This window comes from Alexandromys fortis, unplaced genomic scaffold (assembly GCF_014885135.2).
Source record: "Alexandromys fortis isolate MF-2015 unplaced genomic scaffold, M_Fortis_MF-2015_v1.1 scaffold_285, whole genome shotgun sequence".
Lineage (NCBI taxonomy): Eukaryota > Metazoa > Chordata > Mammalia > Rodentia > Cricetidae > Alexandromys > Alexandromys fortis.
The window spans coordinates 436,305-460,267 of NW_026068191.1; the positions used below are offsets into that span (position 1 = coordinate 436,305).

At 45.8% G+C, this 23,963-nt stretch overlaps 1 protein-coding gene across 1 annotated transcript in view; it reads right to left on the reverse strand.

The window, feature by feature from the left end:
* Positions 1 to 23,963, reverse strand: part of Rpgrip1 (RPGR interacting protein 1) — a 65,175-nt gene that overhangs the window by 4,258 nt on the left and 36,954 nt on the right. The window contains 11 exon segments of the mRNA XM_050129511.1: positions 203 to 395; positions 5,626 to 5,741; positions 9,944 to 10,079; positions 10,525 to 10,725; positions 10,961 to 11,142; positions 14,779 to 15,121; positions 16,146 to 16,297; positions 16,555 to 17,007; positions 20,693 to 20,843; positions 21,187 to 21,330; positions 22,632 to 22,795. Coding sequence (XP_049985468.1) covers positions 203 to 395; positions 5,626 to 5,741; positions 9,944 to 10,079; positions 10,525 to 10,725; positions 10,961 to 11,142; positions 14,779 to 15,121; positions 16,146 to 16,297; positions 16,555 to 17,007; positions 20,693 to 20,843; positions 21,187 to 21,330; positions 22,632 to 22,795 — 2,235 coding nt within the window.

A 23,963-nucleotide genomic window follows, 5' to 3' on the forward strand; every position in this document is an offset into this window, starting at 1 on the left:
AAAAAAAATTGAAGCGCCGTTGCAGAGAGTTCAGTCATGGGGTAGAGGCAGAAGAGTGATCTGCAGAGAAGCTGGAACGAATGACTGCTGAACTAAGATGTTCCCCAGGCTTGATTTCTAAGTGGTAAATTTGTTGACTAGGGAAATGGTTGGATTCACCTGCATCCCAACAAATGTCTGGTTGCCTCCTGTGCCCACTCACCCTTGTTAAAGTGGAAGTGGACTTCCTCTCCTGCCCTAGGTTTCCTCAGGGACACCGGAGTCTCTGTCTCTGAGAGCGGCAGATCATAGAACTTGTACTCCACGTACACCTGCTGTATGTTCTCATCAGTCATGACTTCAGCCTCTGGGCAGAAGGCCAGGGAGACAATCTCAATGCACATCTTCTCTGAATCCTGAAATGGAAATATTGATTTCCTAAAGGTTAACACAAAGCTCTAGAAACTCATCATAGCACACTACAAGAAGCCATTTACTGACAATTCACAGGCAAAATGGCTACCAGCAGACAACTAGATGAAACTGCCACAGAGTCTATCTCCTGCTGAGTCTATCTCCTGGCTACGTCCACAGACACGGAATGAAAAAGCTGGGAGTGGTCGTTTACTGGGGAAGCCGAGGCAGGGAGATCCCGAGTTCAAGACCATCTGGGGCTATGTAATAAGATCCTATCTTGGACAGACACGCTAGGCTGGACATGGTGGCGCACAGCTTTAATCCCAGCACTCGAGAGGGAGAGACAGATGGATCTCTAGATTGAGGCCAGCCTGATCGACAGAGCAAGTTCCAGGACAGCCAGGGCTACAAAGAGAAACCCTGTCTGAAAAAATAAATGAGACACACACACCAAGGATAAAGAAAAGTGAAGATCTCTGAAAGGACGGAGTATCACTTTCTCAGTGCCACCCACATCAGCATTTTCCTGTGAGTTACAGCAGCCTCAGTCACTATCGCAAAGAGCCCAATTAGACATGCGCCAAAGAGGAGGCCACCGGGCCCCACACAGCATCTGGTCTGCTTCAGCTCCCTTTCAAAGTCACTGCCACACCAGCCTCTTTTCACAGAGCTGTCAGAAGATTGACGTTCGTCTAGTTTCCAAAGGTATGCAAGTGAGCACGAGCCCCTCGTGCAGAGTGGCAGCCAGTTAGCATCAAGCCGTGGTGCCCAAGCACCAGCCTCTACCCTGCCTATTCTTTCCAGAAACAAGAGGAGCTTCTGAGTCTGCATCGCAGTCAAATGGACTCTTCTTCAAATCGCTTGTTTTCTTCTCAGGAACCCACACAAGGAAACCACTGACTTCTCTTTCTCTGTTTCTCACTACCACTCTTCAAAATGGAAGAATAAGAGAAGATAGATTTGAGGGGTGGCGAGGAGGCTCGGAGGTCCGGAGGACTGTTTCAATTCCCAGCCGCCACATGTCCCATAGCCATCTGACTCTAGGCTCCAGGGGATCTGACTCCCACTTCAAGCCTCCAGTGGCACCAGACGTACATGTGGTACACAGACATACGTGCACACAAAACACCTTCACACATGTAATAAAAATAAATCTTAAAAAAAGGACAAAGCAATAAAAATAAAATGCATTAGAGAAGGACAGTTACCAAGATCAGCCTGTGTCCCACGCTGGGTTTCTCACTGTTGTGTAAAACAGTGGCTTTGAGCTCCTGCCCTGCATGGACACGTGACTGGCACCATCTGTCCAGTACTAACAATGCACGTGGCACAGACTGAGTTATTCCCGGGCAAACTGACTCTCTAGGAGCATATCGGGAAACCAGGCCTGAGGATTTATCAGAAACGCCAGCCTGAGCCCTGCCCGTCCTCTGACATCTAACAATCTGATGTGTATGTCAGGGGACTGACAGGCAAAGAATTCCCAGCAGACCCCAGGGCTTTCACTTAGCTCAGGTCCTGCTATGTGAGGAGGCGATCAATCTGCTTAAATTGCTGCCAGCCAGTCAGGTTCACCATCTCTGCCTGACCTCTGCCTCTCCTGCAGCTCAGCTCAACAGTGCAGCCACAGCACTTGTGCGGAGGACCCAGCCACCAGTTTCTCCGCTCTGATACTTCTTAAATTTTGTTGTGGTCTCTTAACCCTTAAGAGTCTTTTTTAAGATTTGTTTATTTATTTCTGCCTGCAAGCCAGCAAAAGGCACCAGATCTCATTATGGTTGGTTGGAAGTCACCATGTGGTTGCTGGGAATTGAACTCAGGACCTCTGGAAGAGCAACCAGTGCTCTTAACTGCAGAGCCATCTCTCTAGCCTCACCCCTTTACAGTTTTTAAAGTAATACATAATGTATGGTTTGAGAGTTAGTATCAATAATCAACTTATTGATCAACAATAAAAGAACTTATGCTCTCCCCACAGGGTATCAAGGAAAGCAAGGTTATCTGGTAAGTTGCTTCTACTGAAACAACTTAATGAATTTGTTATTCAATGAATTCAGAGCTGGACGGTAGTGGTGCACACCTTTAGTCCCAGCACTTGGGAGGCAGAGGTGGGTAGATCTCAGTGAGTTCAAGGCCAGCTTGGTCAACAAAGCAAACTGCAGGACAGTCAGGGCAACACAGAGAAACCCCGTCTTGGAAAAACAAAACAACAACACCAACAAGGCCCCTGGTCGGGACTCTTCTGAGAAGCCTGCACCTTATTCTTTCCTTCAGTGCCTTTCTCTCCTACTTCAGTAAACGTCATCGGCTTCATATTCTTTTCTGTGCTGAAGCCACTGATACTGATTTTGCCTACATAAGGTCTGTGACATAGCTCCTCAGGCTGCTGCTGCTGCTGCAATAAGGGTTAGACATTAATTATTGAAGGCAATATTCTCCTTACTGTGCAGGCTGGCACTTCTTGTATTTCATAAACCTGTGTTCTTAACAACAACAAAAAAAGAGGAAGGGGGCTGGAGAGATGGCTCAGAGGTTAAGAGCACTAGCTGCTCTTCCAGAGGTCCTGAGTTCAATTCCCAGCAACCACATGGTGGCTCACAGTCATCTGTAATGAGATCTGGTGCCTCTTCTGGTGTATATATGTTAGCAAAACATTGTATGCATAATAAATAAATCTAAAAAAAAAGAGGAAGGTACTAGCTGCCAAGCCTGGCAACCTGAGTTCAATCCCTGGGACACACATGGTAGAGAAGGACCCCCCAACTCCTGCAGGTTGTACTCTAACTTCCACATACACATAGTGGCACACACTCATGTGCACACCATGAATAAATGCAACTTAATTTTTTATTTAATATTTACATATCTATCCAGTCTTGTACTCTCAAATCACTTATTTGACCTTCTTACCTTTAGCACAAAAGTCAGCAGCTCCTTTTAGCCCAGGCTGGCCTTGAACTGCTTATGTAGGAAGTATAGGAGTAGGATAACCTTGAACTTCTGATCCTTCTGCCTCTGTCTTTCAAGTCCTAGGATCATAGGCATGAAGTACCACCAGGACTTCCTGCATCTGCATAAGGAGTCCATCAACTAAGGTACACCTCCTGTCCCTTCCTTTCTCTTTGCATGTCTACCACTGCTTTTCTATGGCCCTCCTCCTTCCCCTTTCCCATCTAGCTTGGAAAGCCGTGGACTTTTGTTTTGTTTTGGTTTTTTGAGGTTTGTTGTTGTTGTTTGAAACAGGGTTTATCTTTAGAGCCTGTCCTGGAAGGAACTTGCTCCGCAGATCAGGCTGGTCTCCAACTCACAAAGACCTGCCTGTCTCTGCCTCCTGAGTGCTGGAATTAAAGGTGTGCACCACCACCGCCCAGCATGTATCAGGATTTTTGAAGCTGTACTAAATGCATCTTTGCATTAGGATATGGCTACAAGCCTATGGAGGCCATGGAGAGAGTGTGGTGGTTTGAATGAAAATGGCTCCATGAAATCATATGCTTGACCTCGTTTTGGGAATGTTTAGCAAGTATGAAGAGGTGTGTCACTGGAGGTGGGTTTCGAGATTTCAAAAATCCACACCAGAACCAATCTTGTTCTCTCTCTCTCTCTCTCTCTCTCTCTCTCTCTCTCTCTCTCTCTGCAACTGTGGATCAGGTGTGTGACCTCGGTTGCTTCTCCAGCACTGCGTGCCAGCCTGTTGGCCATGCTCCTCACCACAATGTTCATGAGCTTCTCCCACCAGTAGGACATCTGTGCCCATAGACCACAAGGCGAGTTCAAGGCTGGATCATGACATGCTTAGCTCAGCACTATGAACCCCCCAGTCTCCCTGTCTTTGCTCAAACCTGCCAACCCCAAGTTAAGGAGAGAGATCAAGAAAATGGCCCCCACACAGGCCACTCTGGTGGAGGAAATTATTCCGTTGAGGCTCCCTCATTGCAGGTGATTCTATTTCGTATCAAGTTGACAAAACTTAACCAGTACAGGGACCAACGCAAGTGTGGGTAGCTCATGCCTGAAATCCCAGAGCTCAGGAGGGTTAGGTTAGGCCAGGTTGCTACAAAAAAGTCTGAAGCAAGCCTGGGCTTCAGCGTGAGCTCCTGTCTCAAACAAAACAAGAGGACTGAGTCTGACACATGAATCACTGTGCGTGCCCAGAGCCCACTGCTAAGATGAGCGTCCCCTCATGACCTGTAGGAAGAACGAGCAGCTGACAGTGATGTGAGAGGATCAGCATCCACTATGTGTGTGGCACACGGCACATGGTGGTACATAACATAGTCCCAGCACTTGGGAGGCAGAGCAGGAGGATCTCTGTGAGTTCCCAGGCCAGCCTTGGCTAGATAGTGAGACCATTGTGAAGAGACACTGTGTCCAAGTCAACTCTTATATATACATAATTTATTTATATGTATCTTATGTGCTTTGGTGTTTTGCCCACATGTATATCTGTGTAAGAGTGTCAAATCCCCTGGAACAGGAGTTGCAGACAGTTGTGAGCTACCATGTGGGTATTGGGAATTGAACCCAGTTCCTCTGGAAGAGTGGCCAGTGCTGTTAACCACTGAGCCATCTCGCCAACCCCACCAAGGCAACTCTTTTTTTTTAATATTTATTTATTGTGTATACCGTATTCTGCCTCCATGCATGTCTGCAGGTCAGAAGGGGGCACTAGATCTCATTACAGATGGTTGTAAGCCACCATGTGGTTGCTGGGAATTGAACTCAGGACCATTTAGGCAAGTAGGTGGTGCTCTTAACCACTGAGCCATCTCTCCAGCCCACCAAGGCAACTCTTACAAGAAGAGGCTTGCTTACAGTTTCCAAGCCTTAGTCCATTAGAATTATGGCAGAGAGAGTGCAGCACATAGGTGGGTGCTGGAGAAGCAGCTGACTAATACATCCTGATCCCTGAGGAGGAGGTGAGGGAGAAGAAGGAGGAGTCAAAAACTGCAGAAACTGAAACATTTTTCTGAACCCTCCAAGAAGAAGCCCTTCCTTTCTTACAGTCTCCGTCTCCTCCATGAAGTCTGGTCACCTGAAAAATGACCTCAGCCTGAGCTGGGTGTGAACAAGTTCCAGACAGGAAAGAGAAGCATTGCACTCGGCTGGCATTTGCACCAAAATCAGGGAAGCCTGCATCACTGCAGTAGACGTCACCACGTGCAGCCACTCAGCGCTCCGTTACTCGTGACTGTCCTCTAACAGGTAATGGTCACCCCAGGTACTTACGGCTTTGGGACACGACTGAGACTGGGGGGTCACTATGATGTCATCACTGTCGAGAGTCTGGGCTTCACTCACTTCAGAAGCTTGTCCCGAGGATTCTTGATCTGCTAGAGGAGAGGCTGAATTGCAGAACACATTCAAAACACTTCCTCCACTCCACACAAAGTGTCAGTGCCCACACCAGCTCCCCTGTGTTAACTTCAGCATCAAACTCTGCACTTCAAAGATTCAGAAGTCTGTTGTCACAGGGTGCATTGCAGGGGGGAGGAGAGAGAGAAGGATGAACAGAGAAAAGGAGAAAAGAGGAGAATGGAGGAGAGTGGGAGAGGGAGGAGGGAGGAAAAGGGAAAGGATGGGGTGGAGAGGGAACCAGGTTCCCGCACCAGCAAGCAGATTAGACCGCATGGTTCTGGTTTTAGACTCAGAATAGAAGGGGTTATGGAATCTCCCTCTGTGACTAAGGAAAGCCACCGAGGCCAGGGATGTGGCAAGAGTTTCCTGGCATCGAGGCTCAGAGGGGCTATTCTGTGAAGTTGTGAAGCTGAAGTCTAGACTGTCTTTGAGACCCCAAGATGCTGGAGATGCCAGAGCAATGGGGAACCTGCTGAGGGGAGCTGCAAACAGCCCAAGAGAGAGAAGTGTGTTTCAGTCAGCAAAGTTGAAAGGATTTGGAGCTCTGAAGATTGCTTCGATATCAGACATGGATGGAGATGCAGAGGTGGGAGTTTGCCCAGCTGGTTTTTGGTCTTGCTTTGGTCCAGTATTTCCTCACTATACTCCCTTCCCTGCGTTTTGAAATGGTGATGTATGTCCTGTGTCATGTTCGTTGGAAGTATGTGATCTGCTTTTTGATTTGCAATTAAGAGATTGCATGATTCTCAGAAGAGACTTTGAACTTTAGACTTTTAAATAAGTTTGAGACTGTGATAAACTATGGGGACTTTTGAAGTTGGACTGAATGCATTTTTGCATTATGATATGGCTATTAACTTTGGGGGGGGGGACCAGAGAGTGGAAGTGTAGCTCTGTTGGAATAGATGTAGTCTTCTTTGTTGAAGGAAGTGTGTCACTGTGGGGTCAGGCTTTGAGGTATCTCTTGCTCAAGCCACAGTCAGTGTAGAACACTGTTCACTTCTTGTTGCCTGGAGCTCAAGATGCAGAAGTCTCAGTTCCTTTCACAGCACCATGTCTGCTTGCACACCACCCACCATGATGATACTAGATGAGCTAACCTCTGAAACTGTAAGCCAGCCCCCCAACTAAATGTTTTTCCTTATAAGAAAAAAAAAAGTATGGAGTCGAGAGATGGTTTAGTTACAGGCACTGGCTCCTCTTCCAGAAAACCTGAGTTCAATCCCCAGCACTGGCAGAGCAGCTGACAATCATCTGTAACTCCAACTCTAGGGGAATCTAACACCCTCTTCTGATGACTGTGGGTACCATGTATCATGTGGTACACAGACAAACATACAAACACAGACACAGTGGCTCATGACTGTAATCCCAGCCCCTGGGAAAGCAGGAAAATCAGGAGTTTGGGGTTATCCTCAGCTACATAGTAAGTTCAAGGCCAGTGTGGGCCACGAGGGGCTTGCTCTTTTACAAAAATTACACATGATATTTAATGTTAAACGTCAACAGACAGGACCTTGAATCACCTGAGAGATGGACATTTGGTCTTGACTATGGGGGATTATCCTGACTGACGTAACTCCCCTAGTGTTTTCCTTTTGGTCTGTAACCTTGGCTGACCTGATCATGTAGACCAAGATGAACTAGAACTTATAGAAAGCATTGGTCTTTGCCTCCTTAGTATGGATGTTAACAGTGTGCACCATCATGCCCAGGCTAGGGGAAACCTTATGTCAAGTGTGGATGGTACCATTCCCTGAACTGGAAATCCCCTTTTAATTAACCCAATTACTTTTTAGAAAAGATTGATTTATTTATTGGGAGTGGGTTCTCTACTTCCATCTTGTTTTTGAGACAGGGTCTCACACAAGAGACTCCAAGTAATTCTGTCTTTGTCTTCCATCTTGCTGTTTAGGAGTGCTAGAATTACAGAGATGAAGCTCTGGACTTTATCTGGATTCTTAGGGTCAAACTAAGGGCCTCAGGTTAATGACTTTACCTAGGTCACCCGATGGCCTTCCTGAGAATCTGTAGTTTTCGCTGCACCTGTCAAGTCTATCACCAAATATTTAATTCTTTCTTATGATAGTATGAAAAAAACTGTCTCCTGGATGTCCTCTTTGGATAGTTCATTGTTAATGTGTGAAAATATGGTTGATGTTTGGTCAATCAGTCATTTGCTGAACTAGGCTATCTCTCCAGCGACCCCTTTTGTAGATTTTTTTAATGATTTCTTACAAACATGATTTTTCAACTGCAAATAAAGAGAAGCCTATTTGCTTTCCAGGCTGTGTAACTTTTACGGTTTTTCCTCCCCTTGTTTCACTGGTTAGAATCTGCATTGTTTTTTATATTTATTTTTTTATTATGGATACAATATTCTGTCTGCATGTATGCCTGCCAGCCAAAAGAAAACACCAGATCTCATTACAGATGGTTGTGAGCCACCATGTGGTTGCTGGGAATTGAACTCGGGACCTTTGGAAGAGCAGGCAGTGCTCTTAACCTCTGAGCCATCTCTCCAGCCCCTAGAATCTGCATTATGCCAGGCATGGTTGTATGTGGGTTTAATATCTGTATACGGGGGCAGAGACAAACAGATTTCTTAGTTGAACACCAACTAGCCTTGTCTGTAGATGTACGTAGTATGTTCCAGGACAGCCAGAACAGACAGAGCCATAGAAATGGACACCCTGTTTTCATCTTCAGGGCTAGCTCAGAGGAGGGTGCTCGCTATGGGTTTTTTTTTTTAATTTTTTTTATTTTATTTATTTATTTATTTTGGTTTTTCGAGACTGGGTTTCTCTGTGGTTTTGGAGCCTGTCCTGGAACTAGCTCTTGTAGACCAGGCTGGTCTCGAACTCACAGAGATCCGCCTGCCTCTGCCTCCCGAGAGCTGGGATTAAAGGCGTGCGCCACCACCTCCCGGCCTGGGTTTTATTTATTATACTTTAGTCATTCAAAGCAATTTCCTTCTATTCCTAGGTTTCTGAGAATTTTTATCAAGAACGGAAGGTGTATTTTGTAAAATTGCTTTTCCTCAAAGTAATGAAATGGTCTCAAAGCTCAAATTAGACTTTAATGCTATGGCATATTAAGTCAATTGCCTATGTTGAATTTTTCTGAGACAGGGTCTCGCTGTGTATTCCTGGCTGGCCTGGTATACTCTATGTAGCTCAAGTTGGTCTCGTATTCATAATGGTCCACCAACCTCTGCCTCTGGAGTGCTGGGATTAAAGGCTTAGGCCACCAAACCTGAAAAATTTCCTATTTTGAAACTAATCTGGTGCTTATGGAACTATTCTTACTTGGTCATGGTGTATAATCTGTTTTTTTTAAATATTAAGGAGCCAGAGAGGGGGCTCAGCACTTAAGACCATATGTTGCTCTTGCGGAGGACCCAGGTTTAAGTCCCAAACCTTATCTATATGTCTGCATACCACGTGAATGCCTGGTGTGCACAGAGGCCAGAAAGCAGTGTTCAAGCCTCTGGAACTGAGATTCCACATGGCTGTGAGCAGTGAGAATCAAACCAAGGCCTCCGGAGGAGCAGCCAGGGTTCTCAACCATGAGACGTCTCTCCAGCCCAGCTGCACTCTATGTTAGAGGAATCTCACGCCCACAAATGAACCTCTAAACCCCTCTTATTTCTTTGTAGATATTAGTTACCAAGCACTAGGGAAACTTAGCATATTACAAACACTAGGAAACTACGCCAGCTTGCTTACGCGTATAGAAAAGTAGCTTCCTTTGAGAATTCAAGCCTGCGTTGGACTAATTTCTCACACTTTTAATGTAAGAAAGAGAAGAGTTCTGTGAGTTCAAGGCCAGCCTGGTCTACAAAGTGAATTCCAGGACAGCCAGGGCTACACAGAGAAACCCTGCTTCAAAAAAAAAAAAAAAAAAAAAATTTAAAAGTTGCCCAGGTCACGGTGTCTTATCACAGCAACAGGAAAGTAACAAAGATATTGGCTTTAGAAAACAATTCAGGAGCTGGAGGGTTGGCCCTGTGGTTAACAACACTCAGTCTTCTGGAGGACCTGAGCTCGGGTCCCAGCACCCAGACTCCACATTTCTGGCTTCCATAGGCACCTGGACTCCATAGCCACCAGCAGGCACATATGACACATAATAGAAAGTAATAAAAATAAATACTATAAAAAGAAAATAATTCAGTGAAAGATAATACCATTTACAGGAGGTGAGGGAGTCTCCTGTCTTGGAGCTGAATGAGACGGCGGCATTTTCTCTTCCTTGTCCTGAATTTTAAAGCCATCATCCTCAGACTTCTTGAGCCCTGAGAACTTCTGTTCGGTGAAGTGTAGCTGCTTGAGAACAAGGACAGCAATACTATATGAGTGGCATAAGACTTGATATTTCCTTCGTTTTTGTTGTTTTGTTGCTGTCGCTTTGGTTTGGTTCGGTGTTTGGTTTTTTTGAGACAGGGTTTCTCTGTGTAACACACCTGGCTGTCCTGGAACATTGTAGGCCAGGCTGGCCTCGAACTCAGAGATCTGCCTGCCTCTGCCTCTCAAGTGCTGGGATTAAAGGTGTGCACCACCACCACCCAGATTACACTTCTTTCTTAATACTAGCCTTTTCCGACTTTAAAAATTCCGTCCATTTTAAAGAAATGCCTCACATACATTGGATTAGGATTCTAAGCCTCAGTTACAGTGTGCATGGCATTATCGTGCTGGGTTAAATCGCAGTGATCTGCCTTCACCCCTCCTCCCCTCTGATGGCTCTCTGGCCTCTCTGAGGTCTTACCTGCAGTGTATTCCCGTCCAGGACGTTACGGCTCAGATATTCCATTCGGTTCTTGCCTTGGACGCCCGTTCTTTTGCTGTGCTTTCTTCTTGAGTAGCATGCAATCTGGTGTTCTTTAGCCTTCCTTTCTGCTGTGGGAGATTTTCTCTTTGCTTGATGTTGGCCAGCCTCGATAGGAGTCTCTATAAATGTCGTCTGGTTCTGAACAGACAAATCAGAGACAGAGCCTTAAACGATGGCAGCTCCAAGTCTGTCTTTCTCTCCTGCTCTTGCTCCTCAGGTCCTGTCCATCAGGAGCTTCTAGATTACATCTGATTACACACAGAGCTTGTGAAAGGAATTTCCTTTACTCCAGCCCTAAGCCTCTTCTCTCCAATTGACTATATTGTGTGCGTAGAGAGATCCACTGTCCAGGGAGTTCTAGAGAGTTAGTTACCTGGGGAAGAGAAGGGACCAGGTCTTCTGTGATGGAGGCCTTCAAGTCATCTTTGTTGTCCTTATTCTCCATCTCAGCTTCTGGTTTCTGGACCTCTGGGGGCAGGTACTGAGACATCCAGTCTAGCTGCACTTGGATGGATCCGCTGGACTTCTCTGAAGGATCCGTGAGATTGAACTCACCTTAGAGACACAGAGAAACTGGTCACACCTGGTCTTATGAGAAAGACTAGTGTTTATGAGCATCATACCTACTTCTTCCTATTTAAAAATTCATTGCGATTGTTAGTAATGAATGAACATACATTCAAACTTGTAACATAAACGAAGTTAACATAATATGACATGTAGTGAGAGTGTCATAGGGAAGACAGGCATTTCCCAGTTTCAGAAGAAATGATCAAAAGATGCTTGGGCAGGAAAGCAGCTTGCCTGTCACCTGTCGTTCAGCTGGTGACTGTGACAGAATCACCTTCACTGTCACTAGTAAGTACTGTGGCCACCCCCAGAAAACTGCCACCTATGCAAGTGGTACCAAGAATGCAAGCAAAGTGGCTTTTTCCTGAGTGGCAGGTTTCTGCCTGTTCCGAAGCCCTGCTTGGTAGGTGGCTTGCCTCTCCTCTTAGGCAGAAGTGTCTTTTAAAGAACTATGATGCCAGCCAGAGAGAGGCCTTGCGTACTCCCAAGGGCACTCAGACTATACTGACTAATTAGTGAAAATCTGGAAATCACTGCTTCAACCCTCTCCAGACAGAAACCAGACCCACAACCCCAAGTAAGCAAGAAAGGAAGGCAGAAAAGAGCTCAGCTCAAGACTCCTGAAGTTGCCTGTTGTCTGTCATGGCCATGTCTGATGCTCTGAAAGCGGTGTGAGTGCTGAGCAGCACGGGAGAGTTTGTTGTTGTTGTGTTTGGTTTGGCTTTTGTGAGACAAGGTCTTGCTATATTGTTGAGCACTCAAGACACTCCACTTGGAGCTTGTTTTCTTCTTGGCAAAACTGGTCTTTGGGCAAAGAACTGCCTAGCCTTTCTGGGACATGAATTCATATAAGACCTTAAAGAAAGCTTAAGAAAAGAAAAAAAAGAGGGCTTCTAGACCAACAAAAATGGGGATCAAGCACAGCTTCTTGGTAACAGCATTGTCTCTGGTGGGCTCTGTTTGCTGGCATCAAGCAGAGGCGTGGCTCCTTTAAGAGAGGCTTTCTGACTCAGCAGGAGCAGCAAAAGGGGTGTGGCTTCTTTGAGAGACAGCTTCCTGGTTTATGGTGGCAGCACTAACAGCTTTGTCTCTTTGGGGAGGTTGAACACTTGACTGGGCAGTGTGCTGCAAGTTACTTGGTGGTTTCCGAGAGTTGGGGTGGTAAACATGGCTTCCAGAGCTGGCAGGAAATGGACCTCCGCCATGTTGGAAAGCCAAGCAGGGTGGAACCAATAGGCAAAGCAGCCACTCTGCCTGCAACAGTTTACAACGGTGATTGAAAAAGGATTACAGATGTGTAAGAAAGACAGATTCAGACAAAAATACACCTCTGAAGGGTCATAGTGTGTCTAAAAATGTACTTGGCTTAAGAAAAAAAATTGGAATTGGTATAAGCAGTTATAAAAAGAAATAGTTTTAAAATATAAAGAGACAGTAGCCAGGCGGTGGTAGAGCATGCCTTTAATCCCAGCACTTGGGAGGCAGAGGCAGGCAGATCTCTGTGAGTTCAAGGCCAGCCTGGTCTACAAGAGCTAGTTCCCGGACAGGCAGGCTCCAAGGCTACAGAGAAACCATGTGTCAAAAAAACAAAAACCAAATAAACCAAAAAAGATGGAATACATACAGAGTCTGGATGATGTATATTATTGTGTTTGTCTGGATGATCTTTATTATTATGTTTTCTTTGAATTTTTTGACTGCAGAGAGACATTTGATTCTGGGGCTGCTAAGTTAAACCAACATAATTTTGACTTCAAAATTTGAGTCTAAGAATGTGTTGCTTTGGAAAAGAGGCTCTGCTTTTGTTTCCACAGAAGATGAGAACCTATGGATTTCTTCCAGGCTAATGTGGTTTGATGGAACAAGACCCCCCCCCCAAAAAAAAAGGTCTCCATTAACCCTAAAAACAATTTCACTCAACAAACAGCAGGAAACAGTTTGGAGAACACTACACCCAAATTCCCAAAATGATTGTTTATAAATGTTTGTTTTCATTTAAAGGGGGATATGATATAGAAATAAATATTTTGCATTGGTATGGATTTGGGTTTATTGATACAAGTTTAAGGTCAATTTTGTCATATATATTTTTTTACTCTTGTTTAAAGTATTATGTTTATACAGCTCATTTTAAAATATAATGTATAATTAAAAATTGCAGATTAATAGGTAGTCATTTATAATAGTCAAACCTGTAGTCAGTTATGTTAGTTAGGTTTTCTAGATATACAGAGAGATATTTCAGATACATAATCTTCAGCACTTCAAAAACCTACAGAATATGGCATTTAAAATGTTTTAAGGACTTAGACTTTTCTTGACAATGAGCTATATCTGCTCCTGGCAGCAGCAATTTACTTTTGAGATGATGGGCATTGAAAAAACTCCTTTGCCATTGTGGCAAGATTAGCCATTTGGGCAAGAAGCTGCTCTTGCCTGGACTGTTTGATGGTATGCTGTCTGAAGCAGACATGCAGGACCCACAGAAATGACTGCTGGACTTGCCTAAAGGTGAAACAACCTTTCAAATGTTCTGCTTCATGGAAAAGTCTGTCAGATACTACAGGCCTGTAGGCTGAAGATGGATGCCCCAACGTTACAGAAGAACCTTGTGTGACTGTCCAGGCAGCAAGATGTCTCTGTCAATTCTAGAATTTTGGAAGTTGCTTACAATGCATTTCCTGTTTACTTAGGTAATATTATATCTTTCTGGGGTCTTTGAAGAATTGAAGACAGTTATAATTTTCCTTAGTTATGATAAAAGATAAATTAGATATAACACTTTAGACTCACAAAGAAATACTACAATATAATTCTTTCTTGATAACTGTTTTGTTATATGCAATTTTACATGTTAAAGCTAAAACCTTCCTTTTTATTTAGACAGAAAAGGGGAGATGATATAGGATTTCCTTCCTTCTGTATGCTTGAATATGTTTTACTACCATTGGTTAATAAAGAAGGTGCTTTGGCCTATGGCAGGGCAGAATAAAGTCAGGCAGGAAATTTGAACAGAGATACAGAGAGAAAGTAGAAAAAGTCAGGGAGAAGCCATGTAGCTGCTGAAGGAGACAGTCACCAGAACCTTCCCGATAGGCCACAGCCTCGTAGTAATACAGAGATTAATAGAAGTGGATTAATTTAAGATGTGAGGGTTATTTAAAAAGAAGCCTGAGCTAATAGGCCAAGCAAGCAGAGCTAAAGAGGAAGGCAGTTGTAAATCTTTCATTCTGTTGCTCTTGATAATGCCCAAAATCATCTTGGATCTTAAGAGAGACTATTCTGGGCCAACACGACTCGGCAGGAAAAGGTGCTTGCCACACAAGTCTGAGAACCTGAGTTCAGTCTCCAGAACTCATGTAAAGATGGAAGGAAGGAAAGAAAGAACTGACTGACCCTGCAAAGTTGTCCCCTGGCCTCCAAGTACAATGGCTCACGCATAGACTCACATCATGTATACACACACACACACACACACACACACACACACACACACACGTAATCAAGATAATTATTTTTTTAAATGGAAGAGCGACCACGACTATTCTAAGCCAGCAAGCAAAGAAAGTTGAGTGAGGATGGGGGGACACGGGAGAGAGCGCTGAGAGGGGCGACGCCCACCTCTGATGGGTTTGTTTTGTGCAAGAGACAGCAAGGGCACGTGAGCCCTGCCAAGATAGGAGCCGGGCTCTGAGTCTTCGTCATCGAAAACGTATATAGACAGGGCCTACCGTCTCAGATACTGGTCCAGGTCAGAGGTCACATGCACTGGGAACAGAGCCTGGTCTATAAAGTGTGGACTGTCGCTGGCTGGGATGACGGCGGTGTCATGGTCAGGAAAGGTGAAGAAGCGATACATGACATACGGGCTGGGCTGAATTCCCAGCCATCGGCTCCGCAGACCGCAGCACCTGGTGATTTCAATCCGCAGTTCGTTCCGAAGTGTCCGAGTCTCGGATCTGGACTGGAAAGATGTTGATCTTGGACTCAGAGCAGCCTGAGCCACCGCCATAGGCAAGAGCAGTGACCTAGAAACCTATTCTGCCAGGTGGTGAGGAAGCCTGATGACCATGGTCTGCCTGGCCCTGGCTGGCTCTGGTAGCTGAGGGGTAGCTCGTCCTAAGGTTAACCCTACTGTACGATAGAGAGACTGGAGCAAACTTTGATCCCAGTTCCCACACAGTAGGAGAAGAGAAACGACTCCCACGTGTAGTCCTGTGATGGCTACATGCACACCATGGCATGTACAAACACAATAAATAATTTATGTTGTTCATTCATTTGAACTGAATATTAGATTTTATCCCATAGAAAGTTAATGAAGCTATAGCAGTGGGAATATCTGAACTAAAGCTTAGAGAGGACAAAAATTATGACCAAGGTAGGAGGAACTCAGCAGGTATTCCCTGTGGAACAGTGCTGCAAGCTGCACTAGGGTGAGACTATGATTAGAATGAAGAGAATATCTGAAAGTTAATGGTCCCCAAATTCCCAGCTCTAGAGAAGAGTGACTTACAGGACAGGAAGGCCACCAACTTGCTAAAATGAAGGAGGAGGATAATGCCAGGCCAGACACCTAGAAACAGGCTGACAAGTAGGACTGACCTTGAAGTCAGTGTGGAGTAGGAGCTCTGGGTGTTAAGACTGAATCTGAGTTTTGCTACTGGGGAATTGTGAAAACCTGCCCAGCTCCAGTCTCTGAAGGCATAGCCCTCCAAGATCACCTTCATTTCGGTGTCAGTCACCGAATGTAATAAAAATTACAACACCATAAAGAGAATGATAGGGAAAAGCTGACTTGTTCACCACAAAAAAAAGTATCTAACCATGGGCAGGAATTCATTTCTGCTCAAGTTTCACCATGAGAAGACCGACTTTGATACAGCAGCTTCCACATTCACGAGCACTCACAGGGAACAGGAAAGCAAAGCCTCTCTAGGGCTGCCTGGCTGATGACCTAAGATGCATAAGTACATCTTTTTTCTCACCTCATTCTTCCGGGCCTTCCAAGCTCCAAGTGTATTGACTGACAGGTAGGCCTGGGCTTTCTTTTGCTTATTGCAGGCCTGGAGGCTGGATTTTAGCGGCAAGCGCAGCCTCATCCAGTACTCTAACTCCCCCAAGTCTTCTCCACCAGCTCCTGAATGGTGAAAATGTAAAAGGCATGGAAGACAGAGTGCAGTGAAAGTCAAGGGTAGAGCAGAAGCCAGGCTGGTGAGGGCGTGACATCACAGCACTTGAGAGGCTGAAGCAGGAGGATTGTCATGAGTCCAGGGCCAGCCTGGGGGCAGAGGATGGGAAAGGGAAAATACTAGAAAGCAGCTCCAGGCTTTGGCAATTTCTTTGCTCTCCCAAAGCCTCTAGTCCTAAGAACTACAAGAAGCCAAAAGCACTTACCAGTAAGTGTGGCCAAGCCATGGACTTTCTCCACAGTCTCTAGCACCTTGTCAAATGAAATCCATCCAGTTGCAAGGATATGATGCTCACTAGCCACGGCCTGATGGAGATCAAGCCGGACTGAAGTCTCTTGAAGGTAGTGCAAGAAAAGGGAATCAATCTGCACTACAAACTGGGAGGTGAAATCATAGAGGGGCTGTGGCCCAACAGAGAATGGAGTGCAATGGGTTTCAAAATCATAGAAGGAATAAGTGCAGAACGTGGTAGGCTGGGTATCTGCAGCCTGCATGAGGGCACCGGGTGTCAGGAAGGCCTGGTGGATGTGCAGTTCAAAAAGGTTCTCGTTTCGATGCAGCAGAGCAATGTCCACTTCATCCTCACCTCTGCGGGCTGGCAATGACTCCAGACACAATGACGGTTGCCGAGTGCCATAAGCAATGTCTCTGAGCTGCTCTACAGGGGGAAAGAACACTGCCTATGCATTAAAAGGTAGAGAGCTCATCCTTGGGATGGAGGATAAGTGGAAGGAAAATAAACCGTGGAGGGCCAAGCTGAGATTATTTCAAGAAACCACGTGATTCAAAAAGAAAAGCAACACAATGACCAGCAGAAGTTTTGAATTCTCAAGGCCTCATGGGAGAGTACAAGTGAGGGGCAGGGAAGGGAGCACTACAATCAGGAGATACAAGTATCACACTAATGACATTGACTCCCATCAAGGGCCTGTGGATCCATAGGTTACTCTGGAAACAAACTGTGTTTCCAAAAGACTGTGCCGCTAGCCTTGGAAAGGATAAGACGTGGCAGTGTTTATCCCTTCATCCCTGGCCACCTGGAAAGGCTGCCTGGAGTCAGCTCTGTTATGAGCTTGTTCTCTGTCCAGACATTGATTTCATTACAAGAGATCAAGAAATCCACCTTGAAACAAAGGGTAATGAGTTAAAATGTAAGAAAGAAAACTTACAGGAAAGAGGCTGAAAATACTGCCAAAGGGATATGAGACCTTTCTCAAGGCCAACAATGGGAACATCTGAATCCTTACAGTGTGTTGATGGTGAACACCTTACTTTAAAAGTTAAATCTAGCTGGGTGATGGAGACACACACACTTTAGAGGCAGAGGCAGGCAGATCTCTGAGTTCAAGGTCAGCCTGATCTATAGAGTGAGTTCCAGGACAGCCAGGGCTATACAGAGAAACCCTGTCTCAGGGTGGGGGGAGAAGACAAAGAAGAAAGAGTTAAATCAGAAGAATAAAAATTTCTGAGTATATCAGAATGTTTATCTATTGTTCGTTTGTTTGTTGGCCTGGAGAGATGGCTTCCATGGCTAAGACCATGCATTGCTCTTCCAGAGGACTCGAGTTTCATTCCCAGCACCCACGTAAGGTGGCTCACAGCTCCTGTAACTCCGGCTCCAGGCCTTCTGCATTCTCTTCTGGCCTCTGTGGGCACCTTCACACATATGCATATATGTCCACACAGACAAATGCATGCATGTAAGTGGAACTAAACCTAAATCGTTTGTTAAAGAATGGGACGTGCTGGTAGCTGAGAGATGGGCCAGTTGATAAGAACACTGGCTGTCCTCCCGGAGGAGCAGAGTTTGATTCCCGTGCCTACAAGGCAGCTAGCTCATTGATGGAGGAAGGTCATTGGTTAATTATAATAAACCAACTGCTTGGCCTCAGCTTAGAACATAGATGGGAGGAGTAAACAGAATAGAATTCTGGGCGGAAGAGGAAGTGAGGTCAGACTCTGCTCTGCTCCCGGAGAGACTTGACAGCTCTGCTCTCTGGAGCAGAGACACCATGCTCAGCTCTCCCGATAGCTCTGCTCTCTGAGGCACACGCGATGAAGCTCCGAACCAAGATGGACATAGGCTAGAATCTTCCTGGTAAGGGCACCTTGGGGTGCTTACACGCATTATTAGAAATGGGCTAGTCCAGGTGCGAGAATTAGCCTGTAAGAGCTATAGTTCATGGGCCAAGCAGTCTTTAAATGAATACAGTTCGTGTGTTGTTATTTCGGGCATGAGCTAGCCAAGCGGCCGGGGTGTTGGGGACGCAGCCCTGCCGCTCTTATTTCAACAGCTCATGACTATCTGAAACACCAGTTCTATTGGATTGACACTCTCTTCTCATCTTTGCCGGCACAAACATGGTGCGCAGACATCCATGACAGCAAAACACCAATATAAATAAAAATTGTTATTTTATGTGCTCTGCCAGAATATACGTATGTATACCCCATGTTTCCACAAGGACAGAGGAGTCTGGTGGATCCCCTGGGACTGGAGTTACAGATAGTTGTTGGCCTCCCTGTGAGTTTTGGGAACTGAAACCAGGTCCTCTGCAAAAACAACAGCTGTTCTTAACTTCTGAGCCATCTCTCCAGCACCCCCGTGTCTTCATGTGAGAAGGTGGGCGGGAGAGAGGCTGTCAGGATGGGACAGTAGCTAAGTGTGCTGGCTGCTAAGCCTGGGGACCTGAGTTTGGATCTGTAGAGCCTACAAGATGGAAGGAGAGAGCCAGTTCCTGCAGGTTGTCCTCTAACCCCATTCGTGTGTCATGTTATACACACACACACACGTGCGTGCACACACACACATGCACGCAGTATATAAATGCTTTTAAAAAAGAAAAGGGAATGTGGTACTGAATGCCCATTCTCTCAGGATGAGGAAACAGAAAGGAGGACTGCATGTTTGACACCAGCCTAGATTACACAGCAAAAGTGTCAGGCTCAGAGGTGCATACCTTTAATCCAAGAATTTGTCAGGCAGAGGCAGGTGGATCTCTATGAGTTGGAGGCCATTCTGGTTTACAGAGTGAGTTCCAGGATAGTCAGAAAACCCTGTCTTGAGAAACCAAAAGAAAAAAGAAATAACACAACTAAGTGGTATACATGGAAAAACTATTCTGCCTCGGCAGAGGTCAAAGCACAGTAAATGAAAGCAGATGACCTTCAGTCATAGGTAAGGGTGTTTGCCCAGGAGGACTCAATTCAAGCAAGGATCGCCTTTTTTTTTTTTCTCTCTCTGTAGCCCTGGCTGTCCTGGAATTAGCTCTGTAAACCAGGCTGGTCTTGAACTCACAGAGATCCACCTGCCTCTGGCTCCCAAGTGCACAACTACCACCCAGCAGAGGACTGCCTTTTTTATTTGGCAGCAGCCTTACCAAACTAACCTCTAGTGCTGTGCTCATGAGAAACCAGCTTATGACTGACTTTCTTGCCAGAAAAGAAAATCCACTCCACAGTGGCTCCTCCTATGTTGAGGATAGTGACTTGTGTTCTGCTTTAAATGTCAGACTGTGGTGAGTCTGGTGAGGGTTAAGTCATCTCTCCAGACACAGCATAATAACGAAGCCTGCTTCTGGACACTCAAGGTAGAAACCAGAGCCTGTTCCCGAACTGACATAAGAAGACCGCTCCCCTGCCTCTGCTAACATCCTTGTATTGCAACAGAGATTTTAGAGAAAAATCGCAGGAAAGAATGACAGAAAATGAATGACAAAGATCTATTACCTGACAGTAATTGCCTTGGAGGCTGAGAGGCTTGTGTTGGAGAAATGACTGACAGGAAAAGAGACCAGAGAGTCACTTAGGGTAACCTGGAAGCACCACTGGTCCTGTTGAAATTCTCCAGAAAAATCAGATACTCAGGACTGGAGAGATGACTCAGAGGTTAAGAGCACTGGCTGCTCTTCCAGAGATCCCGAATTCAATTCCCAGCAACCACAGGGTGGCTCAAAACCATCTGTAATGCGATCTGGTGCCCTCTGCTGGTATACAGGCATGCATGCAGACAGAACACTGCATATAATAAATATTTAAAACTTAAAAAATAAAAAAAAATCAGAGAAAGGAAATTACAAGCCGTGCATCAAAAACCACAGAGGTGAGCTGGGCAGTGGTGATGCATGCCTTTAATACCAGCACTTGGGAGACAGAGGCAGGCAGGGGAATCTATGTGAGTTCCAGGACACCCAAGGTTAAACACAGAGAAATACAGTCTCAAAAAATAAAGCAAACAAACAAACCCCACAGAGAAGAGAGGAAGAGAGCAGGAGAGAGAGTCAGGAGGATCACTGTCAGTCATGTGACATTACCCAAGACGAAAACAAAGGACTTAGACTTGCCAGATGCTGGAAGGCCATGGCTTCTTAAGATACCTTCCAGCTGCTTTATGCGGCAGTTCTTGAGGTCTAGGAGGTGGTTCAGTCTCTCCAGCTTCTCCTTGTGGTCCCGATTTTCATTATCAGCCTTTGTCATCATCGCCTCTAGCTCCTCCTGGAAGAAAAGGGATGGTGAACTTTCCCCTCAGTGGCACAGACTTTAAAACTGGGCCTCCTCGGCAGGAGAGTATGACCAGGAAGAAAGCTAAGGTTTCCCGGGAACCTTCACGCCCGGCTGCACTGGCAGCTCCCTAAGGTCTTTGGGGAGAGAGGAACCTAGAAGTCCAGCACTTGCCTTTCATGAGCTGCCCCTTAGCTGACTTCTGGGCCAAGGTGCGTGGGCATATGGGTCCCCAAGTTCTTCCACAGGCTGGGCATCACTAACCACCAGCCCTAGAAACCTGGGCCTTCTCATATGCCAGCTCCCTGTCCCTTTCCTGGGCTGTCTTTCCTCGCACCTGATAACACACGTTGATTTTGCGCTGCAGGAAGAGCATGTCCCTGGTCTTTTCTAGTTCCAGTGTGGTCTCTGCATGCGACACTTGCAACTCGCTTAGCATCTGGGACAGGTTGTTTTCTTCTTGAGCTTTCGGTTCACTGGACTACAGAGTGAAAACAGAGGGGAAAGCGAGAATAAATAGGACGGGTGCGGTAGTCACCTTCTCTCTAAAGCAGCTATGGAGAGCTGTAACAGGCCAGCAGTCCGTTTCCTTCAGAAAGGACGAGGTTTGCTGCATTTCAGTGTGTCAGTGCGTGGGTGACACGGTGCTCAGATGGCTATGGAGACTGGAGAGATGACTGCAGGGACAAAGTGCTCGCTGTGCCAGTCCAGAGTTGTCCCTCCCCCTACCCCGAACTCCACAAGTGCACCACGGCACATGTGCCCACACACTTGTCATACACATACACAAAACGATAATGAATAAAATCAAATGGCAGCTTCAGCCGATCATTTCAAGTTCGAGTCTAGAGACAGGAGACAGGGTTCAATGGGTAAGAGCACTGCCTTCTTTTGCAAAGGACCCAGGTTCAAAACTCCCAGAACCCACATGGCAGCTCACCGTCTGTAACTCAAAGGATTCAGTGAATTCTTCTGACCTCCATAGGCACTGCACACATGTAGCGCACATACATACATGAAAATAAAGCACTCATATGCATAAAGTAAAAATAAAGAAATCTTTAAAAATGAAACAAAAGGTGGAGGCAGAGGCAGGAGGATCTCCAAGAGTTCGAGGCAAGCCTGGTCTATAAGAACTAGTTCCAGGACAGGCACCAAAAACTCCAGAGAATCCCTGTCTCAAAAATCCAAAAAGAAAAAAAAAATTTTCGGGGGCTGGAGAGATGGCTCAGTGGTTAAGAGCACTGGCTGCTCTTCCAAAGAACCCAGATTCAATTCCCAGCACACATGGCAGCTCACAACTGTCTGTAACTCCAGTTCCAGTGGATCCGATACCTTCACACCAATACACCAATGCACAAAAAAAAAATTAAATAAATTATTTTAAAAAATGAAACAAAAGGACTAGAAAGTAGGCTCAATGAGTAAGAGCACTTACTGCCCCTGCCGCGGGCTAAGGTTTGTTTCCCAGTACCTACATGGTAATTCACAACCATCCATAACTCCAGTTCCAGGGATCTAATGCCTTCTGCCAACTACCATGGGCACCGGTATACACATGGTGCACAGGCATACATGCAAACACAACACTCACATATTAAATAAAATAAATAACTCTTTTTTGAAATTTCAATAACAAATAAGAAGTCTACCTCTGAGCGGTAAGGCATGGGGGTGCTGGGTGGGGCTCACAAAACTCTTCTTACTGTGAGCCTCCTCAGCACTGTCTGGCCCCTTTAGCTTCTCCCTACCAGAGACCTCTCAGTAAAGTTGCTCCTTTACCTCTCCCTGAGGTATCTGTTGGAGCAGAGCGGGAGGACCATGCGGTTCAGACGGCTCTCCCGGAGACGGGGGCGCAGTATCTGTTGTCTGGAGACTCTCTTCTTCCCATTTATGTTCGTGACAGATGTTGGGGACTTCAAGCTTCATATCTTCACCTTGATCTGCTGAGAAGAAGGGATGCCGAGAACAGAAACCAGTTATGGCCAGCACAGAGCTGAATCAGTGTGATCTGAAACAATGTTTCTCTGTATGGCTTCAAGCATTACAGAAAAGCAATTCCCTCTGCTGACACAAAAGGACCTCTAGCCAGCTGAACCTGTCAACCCAGGCGACACTTGTACTTCTAAGCTGAAATCAAGATGATAGAAGAACATCCAAGAATTGTGGGATGGAGAGGGAAATGAAAGCAGGACATGGCTGCCTGGATGGGCCAATAGTACTTCTGGGCAGGGTTGGGAGGAGGAGGGGATAATGCAGATGGTGAACACCAGGGTCTTATCATTCAAAAGCACTCCACCAACTCAACTACATGCCCACCAAATATTACCTTTCTGATGGCAGTCCAACCTTCGCTTCATTCTGACTTTTGGCCATTCATGCCCTGTAGCCCCCATCTCATACCCACCCTGACTGAAGGGAGGCTGGGGGTTATGTGCACGTCTCAGGGAAGCTACGCGAGAATTCCTCGGATCTTGTAGGACTTAGTTTGTATTTTATGTAAACCACAAGGTGCTTGGGATACATTCCTAAGCTTTCTTATTTTATGGCTTCTGCCTGAAAGCTCCTTTGTTTGTTTGTTTGATACAGGGTTTCCCTGTGTAGCTCTAACTGTCCTAGAACTCATTCTCTAAACCAGGCTGGTCTCAAACTCAGAGATCCAAAAGGCATGCACTACTGCCCAACATGAAGGCTCTTTCTTGTTGTTTTGTTTTGTGTGAGACAGAATCTCACTAGCCCAGGCTAGCTTCAAGCTCTCCATCTTCCTGCCATGTCCTGGGAGGCAAAGGTAGGGGCCTTGTGTCATCTTTCTTTTCCTAAACTTTCTTATTTGAATAAACTAGGATCTAAAGACAAATTGAAAAAGACTATACAGCAGCATCCGAGACCGGATGAAGAGGACAGTCATCTTCTTGACAGTGTTTAAAAGCCTTTTAAACAACCAGGCGGTAGTGGCGCACACCTTTAATCCTAGCACCCAGGAGGCAGAGGCAGGAGGGTCTCTGAGAGTTCGAGGCCAGCCTGATCTATAGAGAGAGTTCCTGGACAGGCTTCAAAGCTACACAGAGAAACCCTGTCTCAAAAAAAAAAAAAAAAAAAAAAAGGAAAGAAACA